The sequence below is a fragment of the Meleagris gallopavo genome, chromosome 6 (genome assembly GCF_000146605.3).
Source record: "Meleagris gallopavo isolate NT-WF06-2002-E0010 breed Aviagen turkey brand Nicholas breeding stock chromosome 6, Turkey_5.1, whole genome shotgun sequence".
Classification (NCBI taxonomy): Eukaryota; Metazoa; Chordata; class Aves; order Galliformes; family Phasianidae; genus Meleagris; species Meleagris gallopavo.
Window position 1 is genome coordinate 11,055,275 of NC_015016.2, and position 18,956 is coordinate 11,074,230.

General features: G+C 40.3%; 1 protein-coding gene across 13 annotated transcripts in view; it reads right to left on the minus strand.

Annotated features, from left to right (window-relative positions):
* The window catches only part of KIAA1217 (KIAA1217 ortholog), a 107,617-nt gene that overhangs the window by 51,174 nt on the left and 37,487 nt on the right, over positions 1-18,956 (minus strand). For 12 of the 13 annotated variants that reach the window (XR_793853.3, XM_031553863.1, XM_031553864.1 and 9 more), the window contains one exon: positions 2,907-3,739. Coding sequence is in view for 12 of the 13 variants with exons in the window: in XM_031553863.1 (XP_031409723.1) it covers positions 2,907-3,739 (833 nt within the window). In the remaining variant the exon portion in view is untranslated. Of the gene's footprint in view, positions 1-2,906; positions 3,740-10,289; positions 10,523-18,956 lie in introns of those variants that run through there. The other variant, XM_010712432.3, reaches the window with a different exon arrangement.

Below are 18,956 nucleotides of genomic sequence, written 5' to 3' on the forward strand. Positions count from 1 at the left end.
AACCTGTGTTTTAAATGCAAGGAATGTAAGTTAAATGGCATTTAACTCAATGCACTTTTGAGCAAGCTTCTCTCCCCATTTGCCAACATTTAAACATCTGTTTTGCCTGTGGTAGTTTCCAGAATTGTCCATCATAAACTATATAAATGGGCCATCCAAAAAATGATGGCAAATCACTGTTTAAACAGCTTATGCTCACTTACAAAGATTTACTCATTCTTCCTGTAAACCTCATATTTAAGGAACACTGACTCCGGAAAGATGAAGTGCTGCAACTTGCTTGATCTTTTGTGCGTATGAATACTAATAATATTTTAATTTTTGAAATCTCCATGAACTCCTTTCTTCTCACTATTCTAAAAGTCCTTTATATAGAAGTCTTTTGATAAATGAATTACTCTGAGAATTTATTTTGTTCCTTTCGTGGCAGAATTAGCTACCTTGAAAATACCTGAGGTAAAACAGATAAAAGAAAGAATTACATGAAGAAATAAAATCCCCCTCAACTTTGACTTAAATAACAGGCTCAACAAGACTGGCAAGCAAGATGTAAAATTAAAATGGGAAACTCTAGAAAAAAGAGATAGGAGATGCTATTTAGTTTTCATCTTTTTCATCTTTGGTAGATCCAAATCTGCTGCTGTTAACATGTCAGAGATAACATGTAATTTCTTCAACAAAACCAAGATATGCTCAGTGAGAAGTCTGATCTGCTCTTAGTACCCAGCATATTCTGATGAAGTACATAGATACCTGCTACAGACACTGACTAGAAGAACGGAAGGAGAATTAATGCAGAAGGAGAGATTTAGCTAAACTTCTGGCATTCTCAATATTTATTTTGATCTTTTCTCTGCCTTATACTTATGCTCTGCCTTAGCTCTCTGTTGTCCCTGAGGTCGTGACAGCAGTACTTCAAGATAATTTCTCAAAAGAGAAGTCACTAGGTATTTTCTTTCTTTTCAGGACAGTTCACTAGTGACTGAAGGAGTAATGGTGCTGAGATGATGGGTTTGATTCTCAGAGGGGCCTCAACCCACTCCTAGCTATCTGCAAAGCTGAATGAGTGAGGATGGGGAGATTCTTAATGCAGCGTGCAAACACGAAAGACTTCCCTCCTCAATATTGTCAAGACTAACAGATAAGCAAACCTGCCTTTTTGCTGCTAGCCCACACTTGACTCTGCACGCACACTGGCTGAGCACAACACCATCCTTGATATTGCAGGGGTTAGAAAACATAACAATTTGCATTAATTGCTTTTAATGGTCGGAATTATTTTTTAAAAGTCACTGTTCTCAAGGTTTAAAAAAAACCCACAACATAAGAGACATTTTCAGAATGATTTTTTTTCAATGCTGTGTGGCCAATACACCATACTGAATTTTAAGATCATGTATTTATTTGGGAATGTAACTATGCAAATGCTATTTTCATCACTGTAAATATATCTTGGAACCAAAACTAAAACTCCTGGTACAGTGCTGTTTTTAAGCAACTCCAGAGCTGTATATTCACAAACACACAGCCTGTGTACCAGAGTGAACAGATGAGATGCTCAGAGGAAAAAAAGTGGCATAGACTGGGAAGTTGTTGGTGTGCTCCCTCATTTCCAGCCACCTGATATGAATCCTGTAGAATTTTTTATCTGATCTTTTGGATTAGAAATGGAAAATGTGCAAATTATTTCCTAGTTGTCATACTGGATGCTGGAAATGATATTTCTGGAACATGGATCTTTTTTCTTGGAAATAATAAATACACACCAGGTTTCAATGACTCTAGACTCTAAGAGTTGCCTGTGTCAGTATAAATACCAAGCTGGTATCAGCATGTAATTTTTTAAGGGAAGTTGATTTTCTTCCATTTTCTCCCCAACAAGGGACTTCACAATACATTCTTCTTTCCACCTAGCATAGTGAGAGGAATCTAATTGTTAATAAAGTTGCTCAGATGGAAGAGAAGTTTGGGGCCATATGAAGCTCTGTATCTCCCCAGTGGTTAAGGCAGTCAGTAGTTACCTTTGGCCTTTGTGAACTCAGAATTTTCCAGCTATTCATCTTCACTTCCCTATAAAGCTCTATAAGAGTTAACAGCACAAACAATGTGCTGGAGATTAGAGCAACTCATACAAACACACAATAACGGACAGGCAGCTTAATGATTTTTCTCTCCTAGGGGAGGGGAAGCCTTCAAAGACCTTTGTGTAAAGCTGGTCCTTAACAGACAGGAGAGATCATCACCATCATTCTCAGTGCAGAAAAGTTAACAACAGCCAGGTCACCAACTATTTCTGATGGTAGAAAGAATCACTGGGAACAACATTCTTGTTTCAATTTCTTCCCTGGGACAGACTTGCTCTTCTCAGCAGCTTCCCCTCGAGGAACATTATTACAAACAACTGTCCTATTTTTATGCAAATTCATGTTTTACAGGAGATAAGACAGTAATGATAAATTCTTCCAATTTCCTAACACTAGATGAGAAAAACTCCACTCCATAAAGAACCAAAATTGTAATATCAGAGTGTCATTCTTAACGGGGGTGAAATATATTCCCTTATTAGCAGGAACAGAACATCATTTGTTCTTGTAACATGATCTGGTTGCCTGGAAAGAAAAATCCTAGTTAATCATTTTATTTTATTATATTTTTTCCAATGACTGAAATTTGCACAAATGAAAATAACTAGGGATTCATCATGAGCTGACAATACTTTCGGATTAATAATGGGTGGTGTCGCATTTCCTCTAAATTACTAACTACCTTGACAGACAGCTAATAAACACCGCAGCCCAGCGCAGCAGCCTCCTACACATCACAGCATCCCCTGGGTACGCCAGCACAACATGCGCACGTTAGGAACATTGATTATTTGCATAAATTAAGGTCTGGCTCTGCCTTACCTTGTTTCCTTATCCTTAGGCGTTGCAGGTGACCCATAGCCAAAAGCCTGTTTGTCGATGGGAGACGGCACAGCCTCTGCCATGCCCGCGTGGCCAAGGGCACTTCGCACTTTGGCATCCACAAACACAGGTGGTCCTGGCTCCTTTTTGAAGGACTGGCGGCTGGGAGAGGCCCTGTCAGGCTGGATAGCGTGAGGAGGGACGTGTGCACTATGGTGGGGATGGATATCGATCATGCGCACATCAGGCACCCGGTGGGGTGAGGCGGGCGGCGTTTTAGAGCTGAGTGTGGGCAAGTGGCTCTCTGGGTATTTTCGTGGCTTTTGCCTGTACAAGGACTGCTCCAGCATTTCAGGCTGCATAGAGGGGTTACAGTAAGTGCTTGATGACCTCATGGCACTGCGATGGTAGGCGACAATGTGATCAGAGACATCAAGGGGGTGTCCACTGTGGGGTGCAGCCACGCTCATCCTCCCCTCGTGAAACAAGTATGGGTCCCCATATAGACCTTCATTTCGGATCAAGGCCAGGTTTTTGTTACTCATATCCTCATCTGGTTTCACATCCCGCCTCTCCAAAATGGCGCTTGGGCTGGGCGATATGGAGCGTGATGCCGACACACTGGAGAGCCGGTCTCTGGGGATGGTAGCATTGCCTGGAACACCCATGGGACGTCCACCTCCATAGGGGATCCTGGATGGAGAGGGGGGCATGGAGTGGGGCACTGGAGTGGAGGGTGGAGAGCTGGGCATCGCATGGGCAGGGTGTGCAGCAGATCCAGAGCGGGAAGCGCTTGGGCCATCTCGGCCCATATAGGCAATTTCCCTCTGCATCTGGAAATGAAAGGAAAACATACAGGATGCAAAATTACCAAAGGAGCAGAACGCGATGCAGATTGTGACAACATCAACATTCACAGAAATGAAAACTACCTTCAAGATTAAATAATTTGTCATCTGCAAAAATAAAACCTCTTGGGATCTATAGACAGCAATAAAAAGGCCTGCATGTTAAAGGGATATGAGAGTTTTAAAAATACATTTGTTCATGGAAATACCATATTATCCTAATCTGTTATTCAGATACCCAAGCTGAAATCAGGCCTAGGTGCTCCACGTACACATGGCTGTTATGGACTTGAAAAAGTTCAGTGATCAGACACACAGACTAGAAAGTTTGTTGATTCTAAACCAGGAAAAAAATGCTGGCATCACAAATATATCTGGATTCTTTTGACACACAAAAAAATAAACAACACAACTAATTTTCCATTTACTTCAGTGCAGGATTTGGCTTTTCCTAATGCCCTGATGTGGCCTTTATTATGCAAAAGGTACACAAAGCATAAGGGACAAGTGCAAACATTTACTTACACTCAAGTTGCATGAAAACAGTCAGTCCCTATAAAACATGTGCCAGAAGTTCCTGAACCACAACCAAAGATAAGAGAGCTTAGGAAAATGCACAGAGAACGTGCTCAGAAAGCTATCAAATATTATAGTTTTATAATCAGCATCATTAACTGCTCACAGTAAGGACTGAGCAAATGAGGAAAAGAAAGGGAAAACTTCCTTACCAGCACATGAGTGCTTCCTTAACTAAGGCCATTGCAAAAACTGCAGAGAATACATGTGCTTCTGAGACTCCAGCATCACACTGCCTAACGACTTTTTTAGGTGACTGAGCATCATCAGTGGCACAAAGCAGAGAAATTCTCCCTCTAGCAAGCATCACGTGCTTACTCTGGTGCCGTACAGGACAGGTAGATAAACAAGGAGATAAAAAAGTCAGCTGAGTTCCACCAAGTACATCAGAAAAAATTAAAGCTTCACCCAAAATTTGTGTAGTCAATTTCAGCTTCTTTCTCTATGCATTGCTCCCAAGGATTCCTAAAGTTACACAGCACATGCTTCTGTGCAGTGGAAGTCATTGATCTGAAATCTTCACCATTTTTCTCCCCTCTCACTCCTTGCTTTGACAGTGCGACTGGATTCACTGCAGTAAGAGTGATCCATGGCTGATGAGGAAAGAAATTATATTCTTTCTATTCCTGCCCCACCACAGGTTTTTCCGCTGGCAAGGGAATTGCAGTGGTGGTACATAAACAATAGCTGCTCTCATCGCAACAGGCTCCACACTCGGGAATTACAAATGACGTTCCCCAGTGCCAGAGATCAAAAGTCTGCAGTATCAGGTATCAAAAAGAAGAAAAGAGATAACCTGACTGTGGCAGCAGCAATAATAAATATGCGCAACAGAACAAAGGAACGAGTTGGGATGGGTCAGAAGCATTATCCAGCCAAAGGGGAACATGGGATAGCTTTTTTTTTATTTTCACAGACAATTACTGAAGTCTGGAATTTAAAATATAACAGAACTAAACAGTATTAATAAAATTATTGGTGGAAATTCAATAGTGTTCTTCATCTGACTTGAAGAAACACTGCAGCACACCGAGCTGTGTTGTGCCAACAGAACAGAAAGACTCCTCCCAGCTCTGAGCCACTTTGGGCTCACGCCTATAGACAGCAAGAGATATTTTGCACTGAGAGAATGGAGGAAGAAAACCTCCTTGATCCCCACCATACAGGCTGTATCACGTTCTGCTTAGTTCTATCAGCTGAAACTGCAAGAGTTCCAACAGTATCTGGCACACAAACCACAGGCAATGGGATACATTGGTTGCAGTGAAAGGAAAATTCTGATGTTTCCTTGTACAGAGAGAAAATTTCCATGGGAAGTTTTGAAAGCAATAGATTTTATATCCACTAACTTCTGGACTTCATATTCCTGTATATGCTCATTTGTTCCTCATAAGTTAAAGAAATTTGTCAAAGAAACATACCTATTTTCCATCTTACCATATTCCCATATTTCAGGATGGAAACAATCGGTTCAAATACGTAGATCAGCTATTGCTCAACTTCCCATGTCTGAGTACTGATGGCTACAAAGCTATTTACTTTTGCTCTTTGCATTAATATAGTGCATGTAGCGCACAGCCTGAAACAAGACTCCACTGGGCTAGGAGGGCACAAAGCTTGAACAGACAGCCCCTTCCTGAAAGGTTCCCTTTCTATTTTAGGATGTGACTCAGTCTCTGGGTGGAGTGTGCAGAAGGGAAGAGTAGTTGGAGACATGGAGTCTGGGGTTCCCAGGGCTGGAGGACAGGGGCATGTGAGCTGGGCAGGGCTGAGCACCAGGCAGTCTCACTGGTCACATTACAGCATCTCCTGCCACCTGTCAATATTTTCTCTTTCTACTTTTTTCCCTTCTCCAAAATCTCTGGATTCTTCATTAATGGCAGCTTCAGAAATTCAAATGATGGTCTCTTCATGCTTCTCAGCTATATATCTTCTGTGTGATATTCAAAGCACACTACTCTCTCCCATATACACTCTACTTTCTGTACTGTTCTTTTTCTTCCTGTCCCACACATACACTCCAATATGTAGGCTGCTTTGAGCCACATGTTCTTAGTCTTGTGCTGTATGACTCAAGATAAAGAAAGATAATATCAGGCTTATCCGAGCCTGTAAATACTAGGTGATGCCACAGACAATTGCTTTGAAAAGAAAAAGAAGATTTTTTAATGTAGGCATAGGATAACGTGCTACGTAATATATTTGCCTGAGGGTGTGGTTTTCTTGAGCACATAGCTCTTCCTTGTTCTTGCTCTCTGTAGCCTGTACATCCTTGAAATAGAAACTTGTTTGTCAGTCCTTGAGGTTAAAGTGTGGCAAATGGCTAGTACAACCATTTCTGTATGAAGCACTGGAGGCAAAAGGCACCAGTGAGAATCTTTCACATTCAATAGTAAAAAAGATCACACCACATTTAAGCATCTCCTGAGGAAGTTTCTGGTCAATCTAACAACACCAGAGTTTGTAAGATACAGACTTGGATTTCTTCTTTTTTACTAGAACAGAGGCATTGGACATATACAGAAGAGTGAACATCAGATAAAACCAGCTATGCTTTTTATTTCAAAATTAGCTTGCTTACTCAGTAACTTGCTGTATTTTAAATACTATGATATGCAGAAAGGTAGCAAACCAGCTTTCTATTTGCCCAAAAAGATGACTTTACAAAGAGTTTCCTTTGCTTCTGGTAGCTCACATAAAGACTGAGCAGACCCAGTGTCTCTGCATATAGCAGAACACAAATCTTGCTGCAGCTCCTGGCTCCCTGAATAGCTCAGTTCCCCTGAAAGAAGGACAGAGTCATGGTATCATAAGGTGGGCTTCTCACAATGCAGTCATTCTTTCTTCTCTCTCTTGGGCTGGCTTCTAGACACCATTTGTACTGCAGCACACATAGGACAGGGCATAGGGAGCTGTGCCCACAAGCACTCCAGGGCAGTGCCAGCTAGCACTGCACTACCGCTGATTCATTACCACCACACCAACCCTTCATCTCCCCAGGTAGCTGGATGCCAGATGTGCACCCTGACTCACTCCATTATCTGCTAACATCTCATAGTAAAGCACAGGCAAAGAGAAAAGTAGGTGAGGGTTTCTGACATGGCAGCCCTTCCCATTGCTCTACCAAGCCTTCCCTGTTGAGAGAGAGCACCACAACAGTTTTCACTCCAGAATTTCAGCCTGCCAAAATACCTAGATGAAGCATGTTTCTGTAATGGTGCTCATCCCTGCATTGTCCTGAAAACACCCTGGAGTTCCCAGCAGACACCATTAATCACCTCTCAGGCACGCAAAGCTATTACTTTTTCTTACTTTCCTGTCAGCACCCTTTATTTCCCTGAGGAAACTGCACATCTGCTCCTAAAGCTGGCTCACCCAATAGTAAACTGAGGACACTTGCAAAGAATTTTATCAAGAAATTGGGCAATCTTTGTTGAAAATGCTACATAAAACCTAAATAGTGATAACAAAACTGGTCAATTCATTACATAACAAATACATTCAAGATAAAGAGATCTTGCCCACTAGACGAAAATCTTCTTAAAAATGAGGCAGACCTTCACCTTTATTAATCAGGGAAGGCTTACGTAAAGAACCCTAAACCTAACAAGAACACAATCCATTAGTTCTTCTCTAGTAAAAATAAATTGACAGCCTTACTGTACTAGCTGTCCAAAATCCTCAGTTTAATCATTAGTTGCCCTATATTATATCGTATCTGTCATAGCCAGTCTTTCACCAAGGGTGGGTTTGCACAGCTGAAAGCACAAATGAGCTTTTGCAAAAAAATGTCAGATAGATTTTTGATATTTCTAAAATAATATCGTTTACAATATGGCATAGTGCATTTGAAAATTACAGAAACAGTAAACAGTTTGAAAATGACATTTTTAAGTACATGTACCATGACCGTCTCTCTAAAGCCAAATCCTCATGCTATCAGACATCACTGAAAGTTTGTCACACTTGTTTGTCCTTGCCTTTTCTTTGTGTCTCTTTTAATTCCTACAGATTTCCTCATTCTGTTGGGCCATTTCAGAAAAAAAAACCCAACAGGCTGGCTACATCTGCGGGTTCCTCCAGCTGCTCCATGGCATACTTACAAACTGAAAGCACATTACCATCATCTTAGCTTTTTCTGGTCAGGAACTTTCCAATTAAAAATAATTTCATCAGACAATACTAACTGAACTGAAAGATTTGCTAAAATGTCAGTTAAACAAGAGTGAGTTGAAAGTCCACCCTGGCAGCTTTAAGTCAAATACCAACATGTTTCCTTATGAAACATTCCTGGAGTGCTCTAGAGTTCTGGCTTTCCAGATTCACAGCTCTGGGACAACTTGGTCAGAGCCTGCTGAGGCGTAGAGACTCCAGCTCTTCCATGGTCTTTTTGGCAGAGTGAAGTACTGGACAATTCTACAATGATCTTCAAGATCATGGAGTAAGATGAGCAGAAGTTTCAATGTCTTATCACTCCTCAGCAGTGCTTTCAGACATTTAGTTAGCAATTTTGACTGAAGATGGGTCCTCTGATGTCTCAAAGAGATAGTTCAGACAATGAAACAGCTATCCTAGGCTAACCTTGGAGTCCTGGCTTCAGCTAAGCCTGGCCCACAGTACAAAGCTCTAGGAGGAGTCAGTTTCCACAATATTTTTTTCATTATGGGAATCACATGCTGGTAATTCCAAAATAAAACTGATTTCAAATGTTCAAACTTGCCATGAATCGGGAACTCTGAGACCCACCTAGCTACTTTCTTAACATGCCCCATACATTTCCATTATCTTCTTCTGGATATTTTTCTAGACAAAGAGTTTTCAGAACTCCCTAAGAAATACCAGTAATTTTTGTAATAAACTTCCCATTCTTAGCACACATCTTGGTTTCAGCTCTCTAGCTTCTTTTGCGCAGTTTTGATATATGTCCAGCTGTAAAATCTCTGTATTATGGTACAAAAAGAGTTGAACTCAGAACATCTATGAAATGGTAATTTCCTGGTTCTAAAGATCACACCTGAAAAAAAATGTTTATGGGACATATGTGGATATGGTATCTATATTATTAATTTTATGTGGTTTTCATTCAACAGTGCTGCAATCAGAGTAAGATGTCTCTGAGGATAAGGCATTTCCCCAGTTTCTATGTTCATAGACTTCCTTCGTCAGTTACTCTTCTCCTGAGTGAATCCTAAGCAATTCTCTTCACCATACTACTTGATGTCATCACAGCACCTCATCCCCAGGCTTTTCTACCTTTTGTGAAGATGTACAAGGGATATGGCATAAGCACTACTTTAACCTCAAGAAGAGAAAATGTAGGGTATGATATTTCAGCTACACATACACTGACTTGAGTTAAGCACAGTTCAGATGCAGCCTTATTTCCCTTTCCATATGATAGAGCATCAAACACATTCTTAACATCATTGTCCCTTACTTTATAGTTAGATCTTCAATGCACACTTGTTTATGAATCCAGTCCCTACAGCTATCCAAATGTTTTACCTCAAGGTACTTTACAGGTCTCAGTATGTCCTTTTATATCCCTGACCACATATAAACTTAATTCATACCATCCCCTAAAGCTCCCACGGGGAAAACAAAGAATACCTGTTTCACTTTTTACTGAATGTAAAACAGATCTGTAAAGCTCTAACAAAACAAATTTAACGGTAATATCAAAAATAATGTTTGGATGCTTCACCTTGCCTCTAAGTCAACATGCCTGCTGAAGATGGATCTTGCAAACAAGCAGAACAGAGAATTTCAGATCAAATCCTGCAGTCTGATCCTTCAGGCATCATTTCTCAGCTGTCCTGATGCTACTCTGGGCATTTGTTTCAACAATTAAAAACAGCAGCAGTCTTATTAGACTCTTAGCCCACTTTAGCTACAGAGAAAAGAGAAACATCATCATATCCCATAGGATTTTTGCTCTGAAATAATTAAAGCCACTTACTGTTACTTAAGGAAATCACCTGTATGGCTACAGCAGTAAGATGAACATTTGGTTCCACTTCTTCTAATAAAGCACTTTTTGTTTTCAGCCTTGAATCTAAATCCTCAGTCTACAGTACAACATTTTATATATCCATGCCTTCTGGGAAAAGGTTACAGAAAATGTTCCTTGCTCCCTCTGCTCACAACAGGGACAGGCCATCTTGCTTTACTCGGTCATCTAGTAACGCTGCTTCAATAGACTGAAGTACTTTTCCACATGACAACGCTGCAATTTCTCCTCCCCTTTGAAATTAGTCACTAAATAACCTCCTTGGCATGTCACCCAGTCACAAACTGTGCAACACTATGTGATTCAATCGCTCAACCATTTTTTAATGTGTGCCTATGAGACGAATAGGAGACTAATGTCACAGAATGAAATACAAGGGAGACTCACAAAGGGGAAAGCCATAAATAAAGCAGCGAGTCACCTTCCCTTAGGTAAGAGAGGGCATTTTAAAGGTAACAATAAGAAACACACACATACTAATTCCCCACTAAGATGATCTCTAATTACTTAGCAAAGCCAGCATAAACAATTCTAGAAAAAAATACAGCCACCATTCAGTTTCAAACTTGGTAGCAATGGCTGGCAGGAGGAAGCAAGAGCCTCTTGTGCCGGGCACAGCACCCAGCCATTGGACCTGGTTGTCTACTCATTAACCAGGACCTGAGCCTCCTGGCTAACCTGAACTTTGGGGCCACCATAAATCAGTCTCAGAGATAGCTACAGCACACTATGCTAGCTATTAGATTACCCTTCTTTCTTTTTTTGTTATAAAGACACACTAGAGAAGGGAATTGTCAAAAAAACCCCAACTACTGAGAGTAGAAAGACTGCATCCACCCCTTCCATCCTCTCACTCCAAAAGACCAAAGAATACAGAAAATGTATTCTTACAAATGCAGTATTCACAGTGTGAAAGAGGAGGGACTTAAACATCATACGGTAATCTCATGACACAAGCACTTCACAGCATTGCAGTTTTCTTCTGTACTTTTTGGCTATGTTTTCACGCCAGAAAAATACTGCTTTTATCAACATTACTGGCATTCAAAAGAATCAAACTGTATTTTGAGCACATGACCATGAGCCAACATCAGTGTAAAGAGCCATTTATAAGGGGCCTTACTGGAGTAAGGCTTCTATTTCAGTGTATTCCTCTCAGCCAGAGAGGGAGGCATCACTCACTTCTGTTACAAAAGGGTATGCTGATAGAGAGCATTTAAGTAACATGACAAAGATCAGAGCAGATCCCATAAACAAAACCAAAAAACCTGGTGTTCCTCTCCGTACTACACCCTGCCCAGCAGCAAGGAGTCCTCCAGATTTGCAGTCAAATGCCGTGTCTTCTGATTCCTACTGTACATTGTAAAGCCATTACTGCTCTAGCTATGCAGAAAAATGGAAACAACTTGAATGAGTGTAAAGATATTCATTTTGTCTTAAATGCATCATTTCTAGTTTCACTGTAAAAATATTTTGAGATATTCTTTGTATTATATATTTGCACTAGAACTATAATAAAGTAATATTATAGCATAGAAACAAAGTTAAACCTATTTATTTTTATTTCAAATTTGATCGGTCAAAGCTTGTTTCTTGCAGTATAGGAGTAAAACAGTATTTACTGTTGAAGCATCTGGTTTATATTTGGCAGGGCTAACTAACCAGTCAAGCATCCCCTTTTAATGTATGGATGTATATACTTCGCCTGGTTAAAAAGCTGCTTAGGTCTGCTGACCAATCAGACTCAAATACACCAAAAGTAAAAATAAAGGCAAATTTATCCAAATAAACTTTTATGTCAGATGCTTTCCAGCAAGTGCAGAGTATATTCTGCCATCCACATTCTTCCTTACAAGTAAATAAACCTGCAGTGAGGAATCACATTATTATGCTAATATGCAGGGTAAAAAAGACCACTATATTTCACTGCAGCTTCTTTGTAATGAATTGCAAGCTGGTAGGATGCAATTTCAGTAATTGGACTCTAGCATGGTAAAGTATATCCCAGAACATCAGACATACCACACCTAGTTCTCCATACATCTGGCACTATATGCAATAGTCTTTGAGTATGTCTGATGCATATGAAAAGTTTTCAAATGAGGAATTATCTTCTTTTAATTTTAAAATACATTGAGCACAACATCATAAATAGTGCAAGAATATATCACTACTAATTTGTAGGTTCTAACAATGCATACAAACCATTGAAGTATTACTTTCCATTTCAATTACTTTATCAGAGCCCTCAAGCCTTGTCTAACTTGCCAAGTATTATTCCATGTTTAATTACTTGCCACCTATTTGTTTATAATGTACTGCACAGAACAAGAATTCCTTTCCAGTTAAACTCCCCATCTAAACAAAGGGGATGCCCTTAAGAAGCACAACATCCTACACTTCAGATCAGGTCTGAAGGTTTGGGCTAGTTTACTACTTCCAAATCTATGTTTATGTCTATATTAATGACAGTTACCACTGAATAAAATCTCCAGTCACCCTACTTAACTCTACATTATTTACAACATTAATCTGTTGGATCCTTGCATTAATTAGCCCATCACATTTTAATTTATCTTCTCTTTGCTCCCCTCAAGTCTCAATGGAAAAGTGTTAGAGACACATCAATAACATACACAGCTATAAAGCCAGAGAAAATTCTGAAGCCTGCTATGGGATATAAATACGAGGCATACATATAACTAACTTATTACTTGATTGATGATCAAAGTCCTTTCAGCTCTTGATAACAGCTCTTTTGGTCCTTGCGCCCCTAATAATAATTTCCTGGATGGAAACAATTAATCAGTTGATGCTGGTGCTGCTGTAAACAACCATTTCTTTGACAGAAAACAGGGAAATACTGGCTTAATGGCTCATCACTAGCTCAGCTTGGTTTTGCTATCAGTACTCTGGAGCAAAGCATGTGATGGAGTCAGTGGGGTCTTTCTTCAATGCAAGAAGTTCATTCAATCCAGCAGAATCCAAATGGAAAGACATTTTGCTGGTGATGTTTTTTACAGCTGTTGTCTGAATGAAGCTTTTTTTTTCCCTGGCCTTTATGTTGTTGTTGTTTTTTCAATGAAGATCTGTCTCACACGACTTTTTCATTCCTACAGCCCACCCAGCATCTAATTCTGATCTAAGAAAAGAAGAATGGAGGAGGACAAAGACCTATGCATGGACTTGTCTGTAAAATCTGTCTGCAGCCTCCGTTACACAGCATGAGAGCCACCTCCAGCATCTTTCTCCCTTCTACTCCAACATGAGAAACCTCTCAGCAGGGTTATTCACTTTCTTCACTGAAAGGAGAGACATCAACCCCTTGCTTTGCCTCCAATTATTCAGTAGAGGAATAAAAAAGTGGTCATATCCTACCCTGATCTCACTCTGAGATGGTATGTTCCCCAGAAATGGAGGAGCAGATCACAGAGCCCCTGAGTTGCAATCCTTCATCAAGGGCACCAAGCTGTCCTGCCCATCTGGAGGCAGTGCCACCCTGCTCTCCATCACCCTCAGTAACACCTTCAGATAGGCCTCAGCATCTGCCCATATTCATATCTATAGGGATTCATAATCCTACAGGAGCTCATCTTTGAATCCAAAAGGCTGATCTAAACAAAGAGAGGGAATGGAATAGTTCTGGCTGCCTGACATGTACTGGACTTGAGATTGCGTGCAGATCTTCCCCTAAACATACATATTGCTTGTTATTCCTTTGGTTTACTGATTGCTAAGGCACTCAGTGAAACAGATATGCCTCAGGGTACACAAAAGTACCATAAAGTTCTCTCATGCTTAATTCAAACTCCCTAGTTCTTAAATCAAAAAGCAAAGGACAAACAATTAAGCAAAAACCACCACACACCACACAGATTGCTACTAGCTAGAATGAACCACTGTAAAGGGGGCTGTGCCTGCAGGGTGGAGCTACGCATCATGTAATGTGTGTATAACATTAGGTATACAAACATGCCGGCAGTGCGTTTTTGTTCTATCTTTTGTGATGGCAGGTCAACTTAATCTGGAACTTTAGATTTTTAGGGATTAAAAAAAGGCAAGTGAATAAAAGCAAGCATATCCTGGAGGTGCTGGAAATTCTATAAGCCACTCTAAGTATACTAGAGCAAATATAGCTGACTCTCACTGGAGTCACATGAAGAAGGTTCTGCAAAACTGAGCTATTACGTCAGGTCTGCAGTCTGTCTCTCTGCTCTGTAATTCAAACCTCATGCTTTCCTCTCACTTCTGCACTGATTTAAACAAAGACATTTTCCTAGGCATAGGAAAGTATCACAGCATGTATCACAGACATGTACACACTAAGCACTTCTCAGAAGTAAAGTTGGCATCATTAGCTGCTCAGCGCTGAGGATCTGTCTCACCCCACATTACATTAAAGGGCAGTCAGGCACCCCCAGTCAGCTGTGTCCCTCTGTCTGGGGGGACAAGCTGTTCCTTGGTGTTCCCTGTCTCTCCCCACTGATTCCTACCCCAAGTTCATGAAGAGCAGACTTACTCTTTACCATGAGCCTGCCCATATGTATTTTCATTTAGCTCGATCTCTGCTCTGTTTTTCAACCCATTCTTTTTTCCTTTTTCTTTTTTATCTTTATAAGTCAAGCTGAGATACTAAAGCTAGAAGGGAGAACGCTAGCTTCATTGCAAATGCGGCTTGCTAGTTCTTATGATGGACTGGTGGACTTCGCTGTTATCCACCTTGGAGGATCCAACTTGGGCTGCAGTTTCTGTTCAACTGAATAAAGAGTTAAGTATCTCTAGCCTAAAGCTGGTAATAAGCATTATTTATTTATCCACAGACAAATATAGAAGCACATCCATTTGTCATTCTTTTCTTCCTCTGTCCTACTATTAGCACTAATGACTGAAGACTTTCAAGCCTAAATGAAGAGTACTGAGTTTGTAGCATGATTTTTTTCCTGCTTTGCCCATAAGGAATGAAGAAATATTAATAAAAAATAGCAATAATCAATCTGAAAACAATATATAAAATGACACTGTGCAGACATACAGTATGCAAAGAAAAAAAATTATATGGAAAGGCAACAGAGAATTCTGAACGTAAAATTATATAAGAAAAAAGGAAAAAGGAAAAAAGGGCAACGGGAAAGGGTGAAGGACAGTACTAAAAGTTTGTGAAAGGCCAGAGATGAAAGAGAGTAATATCGGAGATGGACTGTTGTGGGGAAAAAAAAAAAAAAAAAAACAAAAAAAAAGGATAATAAATCTCAAAGAAAGAAAATCAGGAGAATTAAGGCAGATGCTGAGAAACTGATGAGAAAAAAGTGAAATTCAAGAGAATACAGTGCATTAAGGGAAATTGAACACACACACACAAAAAAGAATGGAAGAATGAGGAAGCAGACTGAGAGTGGAAAACCATGAACTAATGTAAATTTTCTTCATGTCTAGATGATTTTGCATTAGTTCTTCTTATTACAGTGCTGTAGCCTAACATAGCAGGCTTGGGAGGGAGAGAAAGAGAGAGAGGGAGAGAGAAAGAAAGTAGAGGGAAGAAGAAAATAAATCCAAACAAACTTATTTGGCTTGGGCTGATACTCTGAGGTTTTGTGTTTTTTGCTAGGGGTCAGAACATGAGGGTGACTTTTAGGAAAGATGTGAGCTGCAGGTAAACACCAGCTGGAGTGACCTCGTAAATGCATGAGGTCAGGGGCAAAAGTGTGAGCATCATTTGCCTTTGCAACCCATTCTCATATTCAAAGCAAAGAGGTTTGGGATGCACTTTAAAGTTGCAAATGGCTTTTGAAACCTAGAACTAAGTTCAGCCATTCCCACCAAAGAAGCGGCTAAGATTCAAAAGAGCTTTGTCTCCTTCAGGCATTGCAGAGAACAGCTCTCTGCAAGTCAGGCCTTGGTGCAGCATCTCCAGGACTTGACATGCAGTGGGGCTGGGTGCCAAAAGCTACCACAAAGGAGGTTGTTGCTTTTGTCTGGTCACTAGTGGAGGGACAGCAGAAACTAGTTGCATGCAATCACCACCAAGTGTTGACAAGTGGCAAGACTTCTTTATATGTGTGTGCATGCAGCTCTTACAAAACTCTTCCCCACATCAGTTCTATGCTGTTACCAGCCCCTTGATCTCACATAGCTATGACTGCTCTCCAGGTACACCTGCACCTCAGGTCTTCATAATGGCCAGTGGTTCTTTCAGTCCCTGCAGTAAGATCACTTTATCCAGGTGTAAAAAAGAACCCAATGTGAAGATAAGGTGAAAGCAATATCAGATTGATCAACTTGCCATGAAAAAAATGGAGCTCTCAACATGCATCAGCTTAATCTAGCTAGAGGAGCAGGCTGTACATTTGGATTAGCCTGGTAACATCAGTAGTGAACCTGCCTGAACTCCCTAGCAGACACTGCCAGAGTAGCTGTCAATAGGACAATTTGGCTGCATGCTCGGTGATCTCTGCTTGGAGGGGAAGGGAGCACCAGGCCACGCCTGACCCCAAGCAGTCCCATGAGGAATTCCAGTCTAGCCATGCATGAGGCAATCTGAACAAATAATGCAACATATGCAGCAGAACATTTTGCATTGGCCAGACTGAAATTCTAGTGCTGCTGTGTGAGGGGTTATTCCCTCAGAAACATTTCGTTGTCTGAGCTATCTCCCAACCACCAGCCTGCATTCCTTCACTCCTGATCAGGACATCCAGATCAGTGAATCTAGCAGGCACTCCTTTCCACATTTCTATGACGGTATTTAACTTCCAACAGACAAATGGAATGTGAGAAGTTTAAAAAAAAAAAAAGCTACATTATCCAATTAAGCAGAGAAAGTCAATACAACTCTCATGCTTGATTTTCCTACACTTCCTTAGTGCTCTTTCCAGACAGAGTAGCGTGGTGAGTACACTAAGAAACCTCTTAGCATTTCAGCCAAGATTTTTCAGGGTGTTATCACAAATGACAAAAATATAAATACACTGAAACATAACACATTTCAATCCTAAAAAGGTTGGATTTACATAATTACATCATTGGTTTGCCAATATCCACATTTATCTCATCAGTATAGCATGGCCCACCCAGCCCATAAGCTATTAGACTGTTTGGACTGAACATAAAAAAGCTGTTACTGATTTTTTTTTTTTTAAGTTAACATTATGGCACCCCTCATAACTAGCGTTGTGTTTTAACCAACTGCTTGTTTCTTTTGCTTTCCCACAGCTGCTTTTTTAGGCAGAACATTCTGAAAACAAACAGGAGTCATGTAATTCATGAAGATGCAGCAAGCATTTCCCCCCCACACCCTGTTCCCCTTGAAGAGACCAAGCACATATCAAAGGCCACCACCAACGCAGGCAGCCAAACCCTTCAGACCAGTCTCAGTTTCAGCACTTCCTCAGGGCACTGCTGAACTGACGGGTCATCCTTTTTTTTTTCCCAAAAAAAGGAATAGTTTTAGACATGTACATTTCTGGTAGAGATCAGCATTTTTATTTGGTTTAAATATGCTGTGTATCAAATTTCTTCTCTTTAAAAAAAGAAATACTGTTAGTAACTGAACTCATAAATCAAAATAAATGCATGGCTTTCTGACTCGCTGTACTAACGATTCAGCTTTTATTTTTGTTCCATATTTGTATCTCTTCCCACTGTGCTGAAGCCAAATAAAACTGAACAAGCTGATATGGTTAAATGAACATAAAGCATCGCCCTTGGTCTCATCTGACATTACCAAACAATAGTCAAAACATGATTTCTATTACAGAATAGCTTAAGACATTAATAATATAAAAATGCTATAAATTAGAGCTGATAGTTAAAAGACCTTAGCAGCACATCTACTATACCTGTAAAAAGCTATTTCTCTCCAAGTAAGGACATAGCACATCAGAAGAAGTAATCTGCGGTGTTGAGTTTTGGCATCAACACCACCAGACGGAGAAATGGTCATGGAAGCCGTACAACTGGATTTTGCAGTGCATGTGTCCAAGTTCTCAGCTATAAGGCTCAGCAATTGTTTGCAAGTGTGAGTATATCTTAGCAACATTAGAGGTGCTACTGCTGCAGCAACCAGTTGGAGCCCTACATTTTGTTTTCATTTTACTTCCTTCTATCCAAAACAGTACACAACCTATCGTGGTCTGCCTGACTGAAGTAAATAGCTTTATTTTAAGGTGAAGCTATCTATAGTAAATATTAAGTGCTCAAGGGCCTAGCCCTTTACCCAACACACCCTGTTGGTCTTTTCACTCAGTTACATGAAGTTCTGATTTGCAATGATGTCAGAAAGGCATATACTCATGAAAAAAAAATAACTTCAGCATCACGTCATTTCTCATGGAGCCCTGTTGCCTGCTGTTATTTGCAACTGTCTTGCTTTTGCCAACTGAGGCTTTTTTTAACCCCAGATCTTACGTGTATCCAAGAAAAGATATTTTTACTCCTCATATTTTCAGAACTCTGATTAGTTTTCCAGAGCTCACATTAGAAAAAGTACACTCCAACATGGAGAGGAATCAAACTCATCAAATACATAGATGTCTTCTAGACACTAGGTACTGGTTTGCTCTTTTTCCTGTGTCAAAAGATAGGGACAGAATTAATTCTCTTTAGTTTTAACTACTAGGC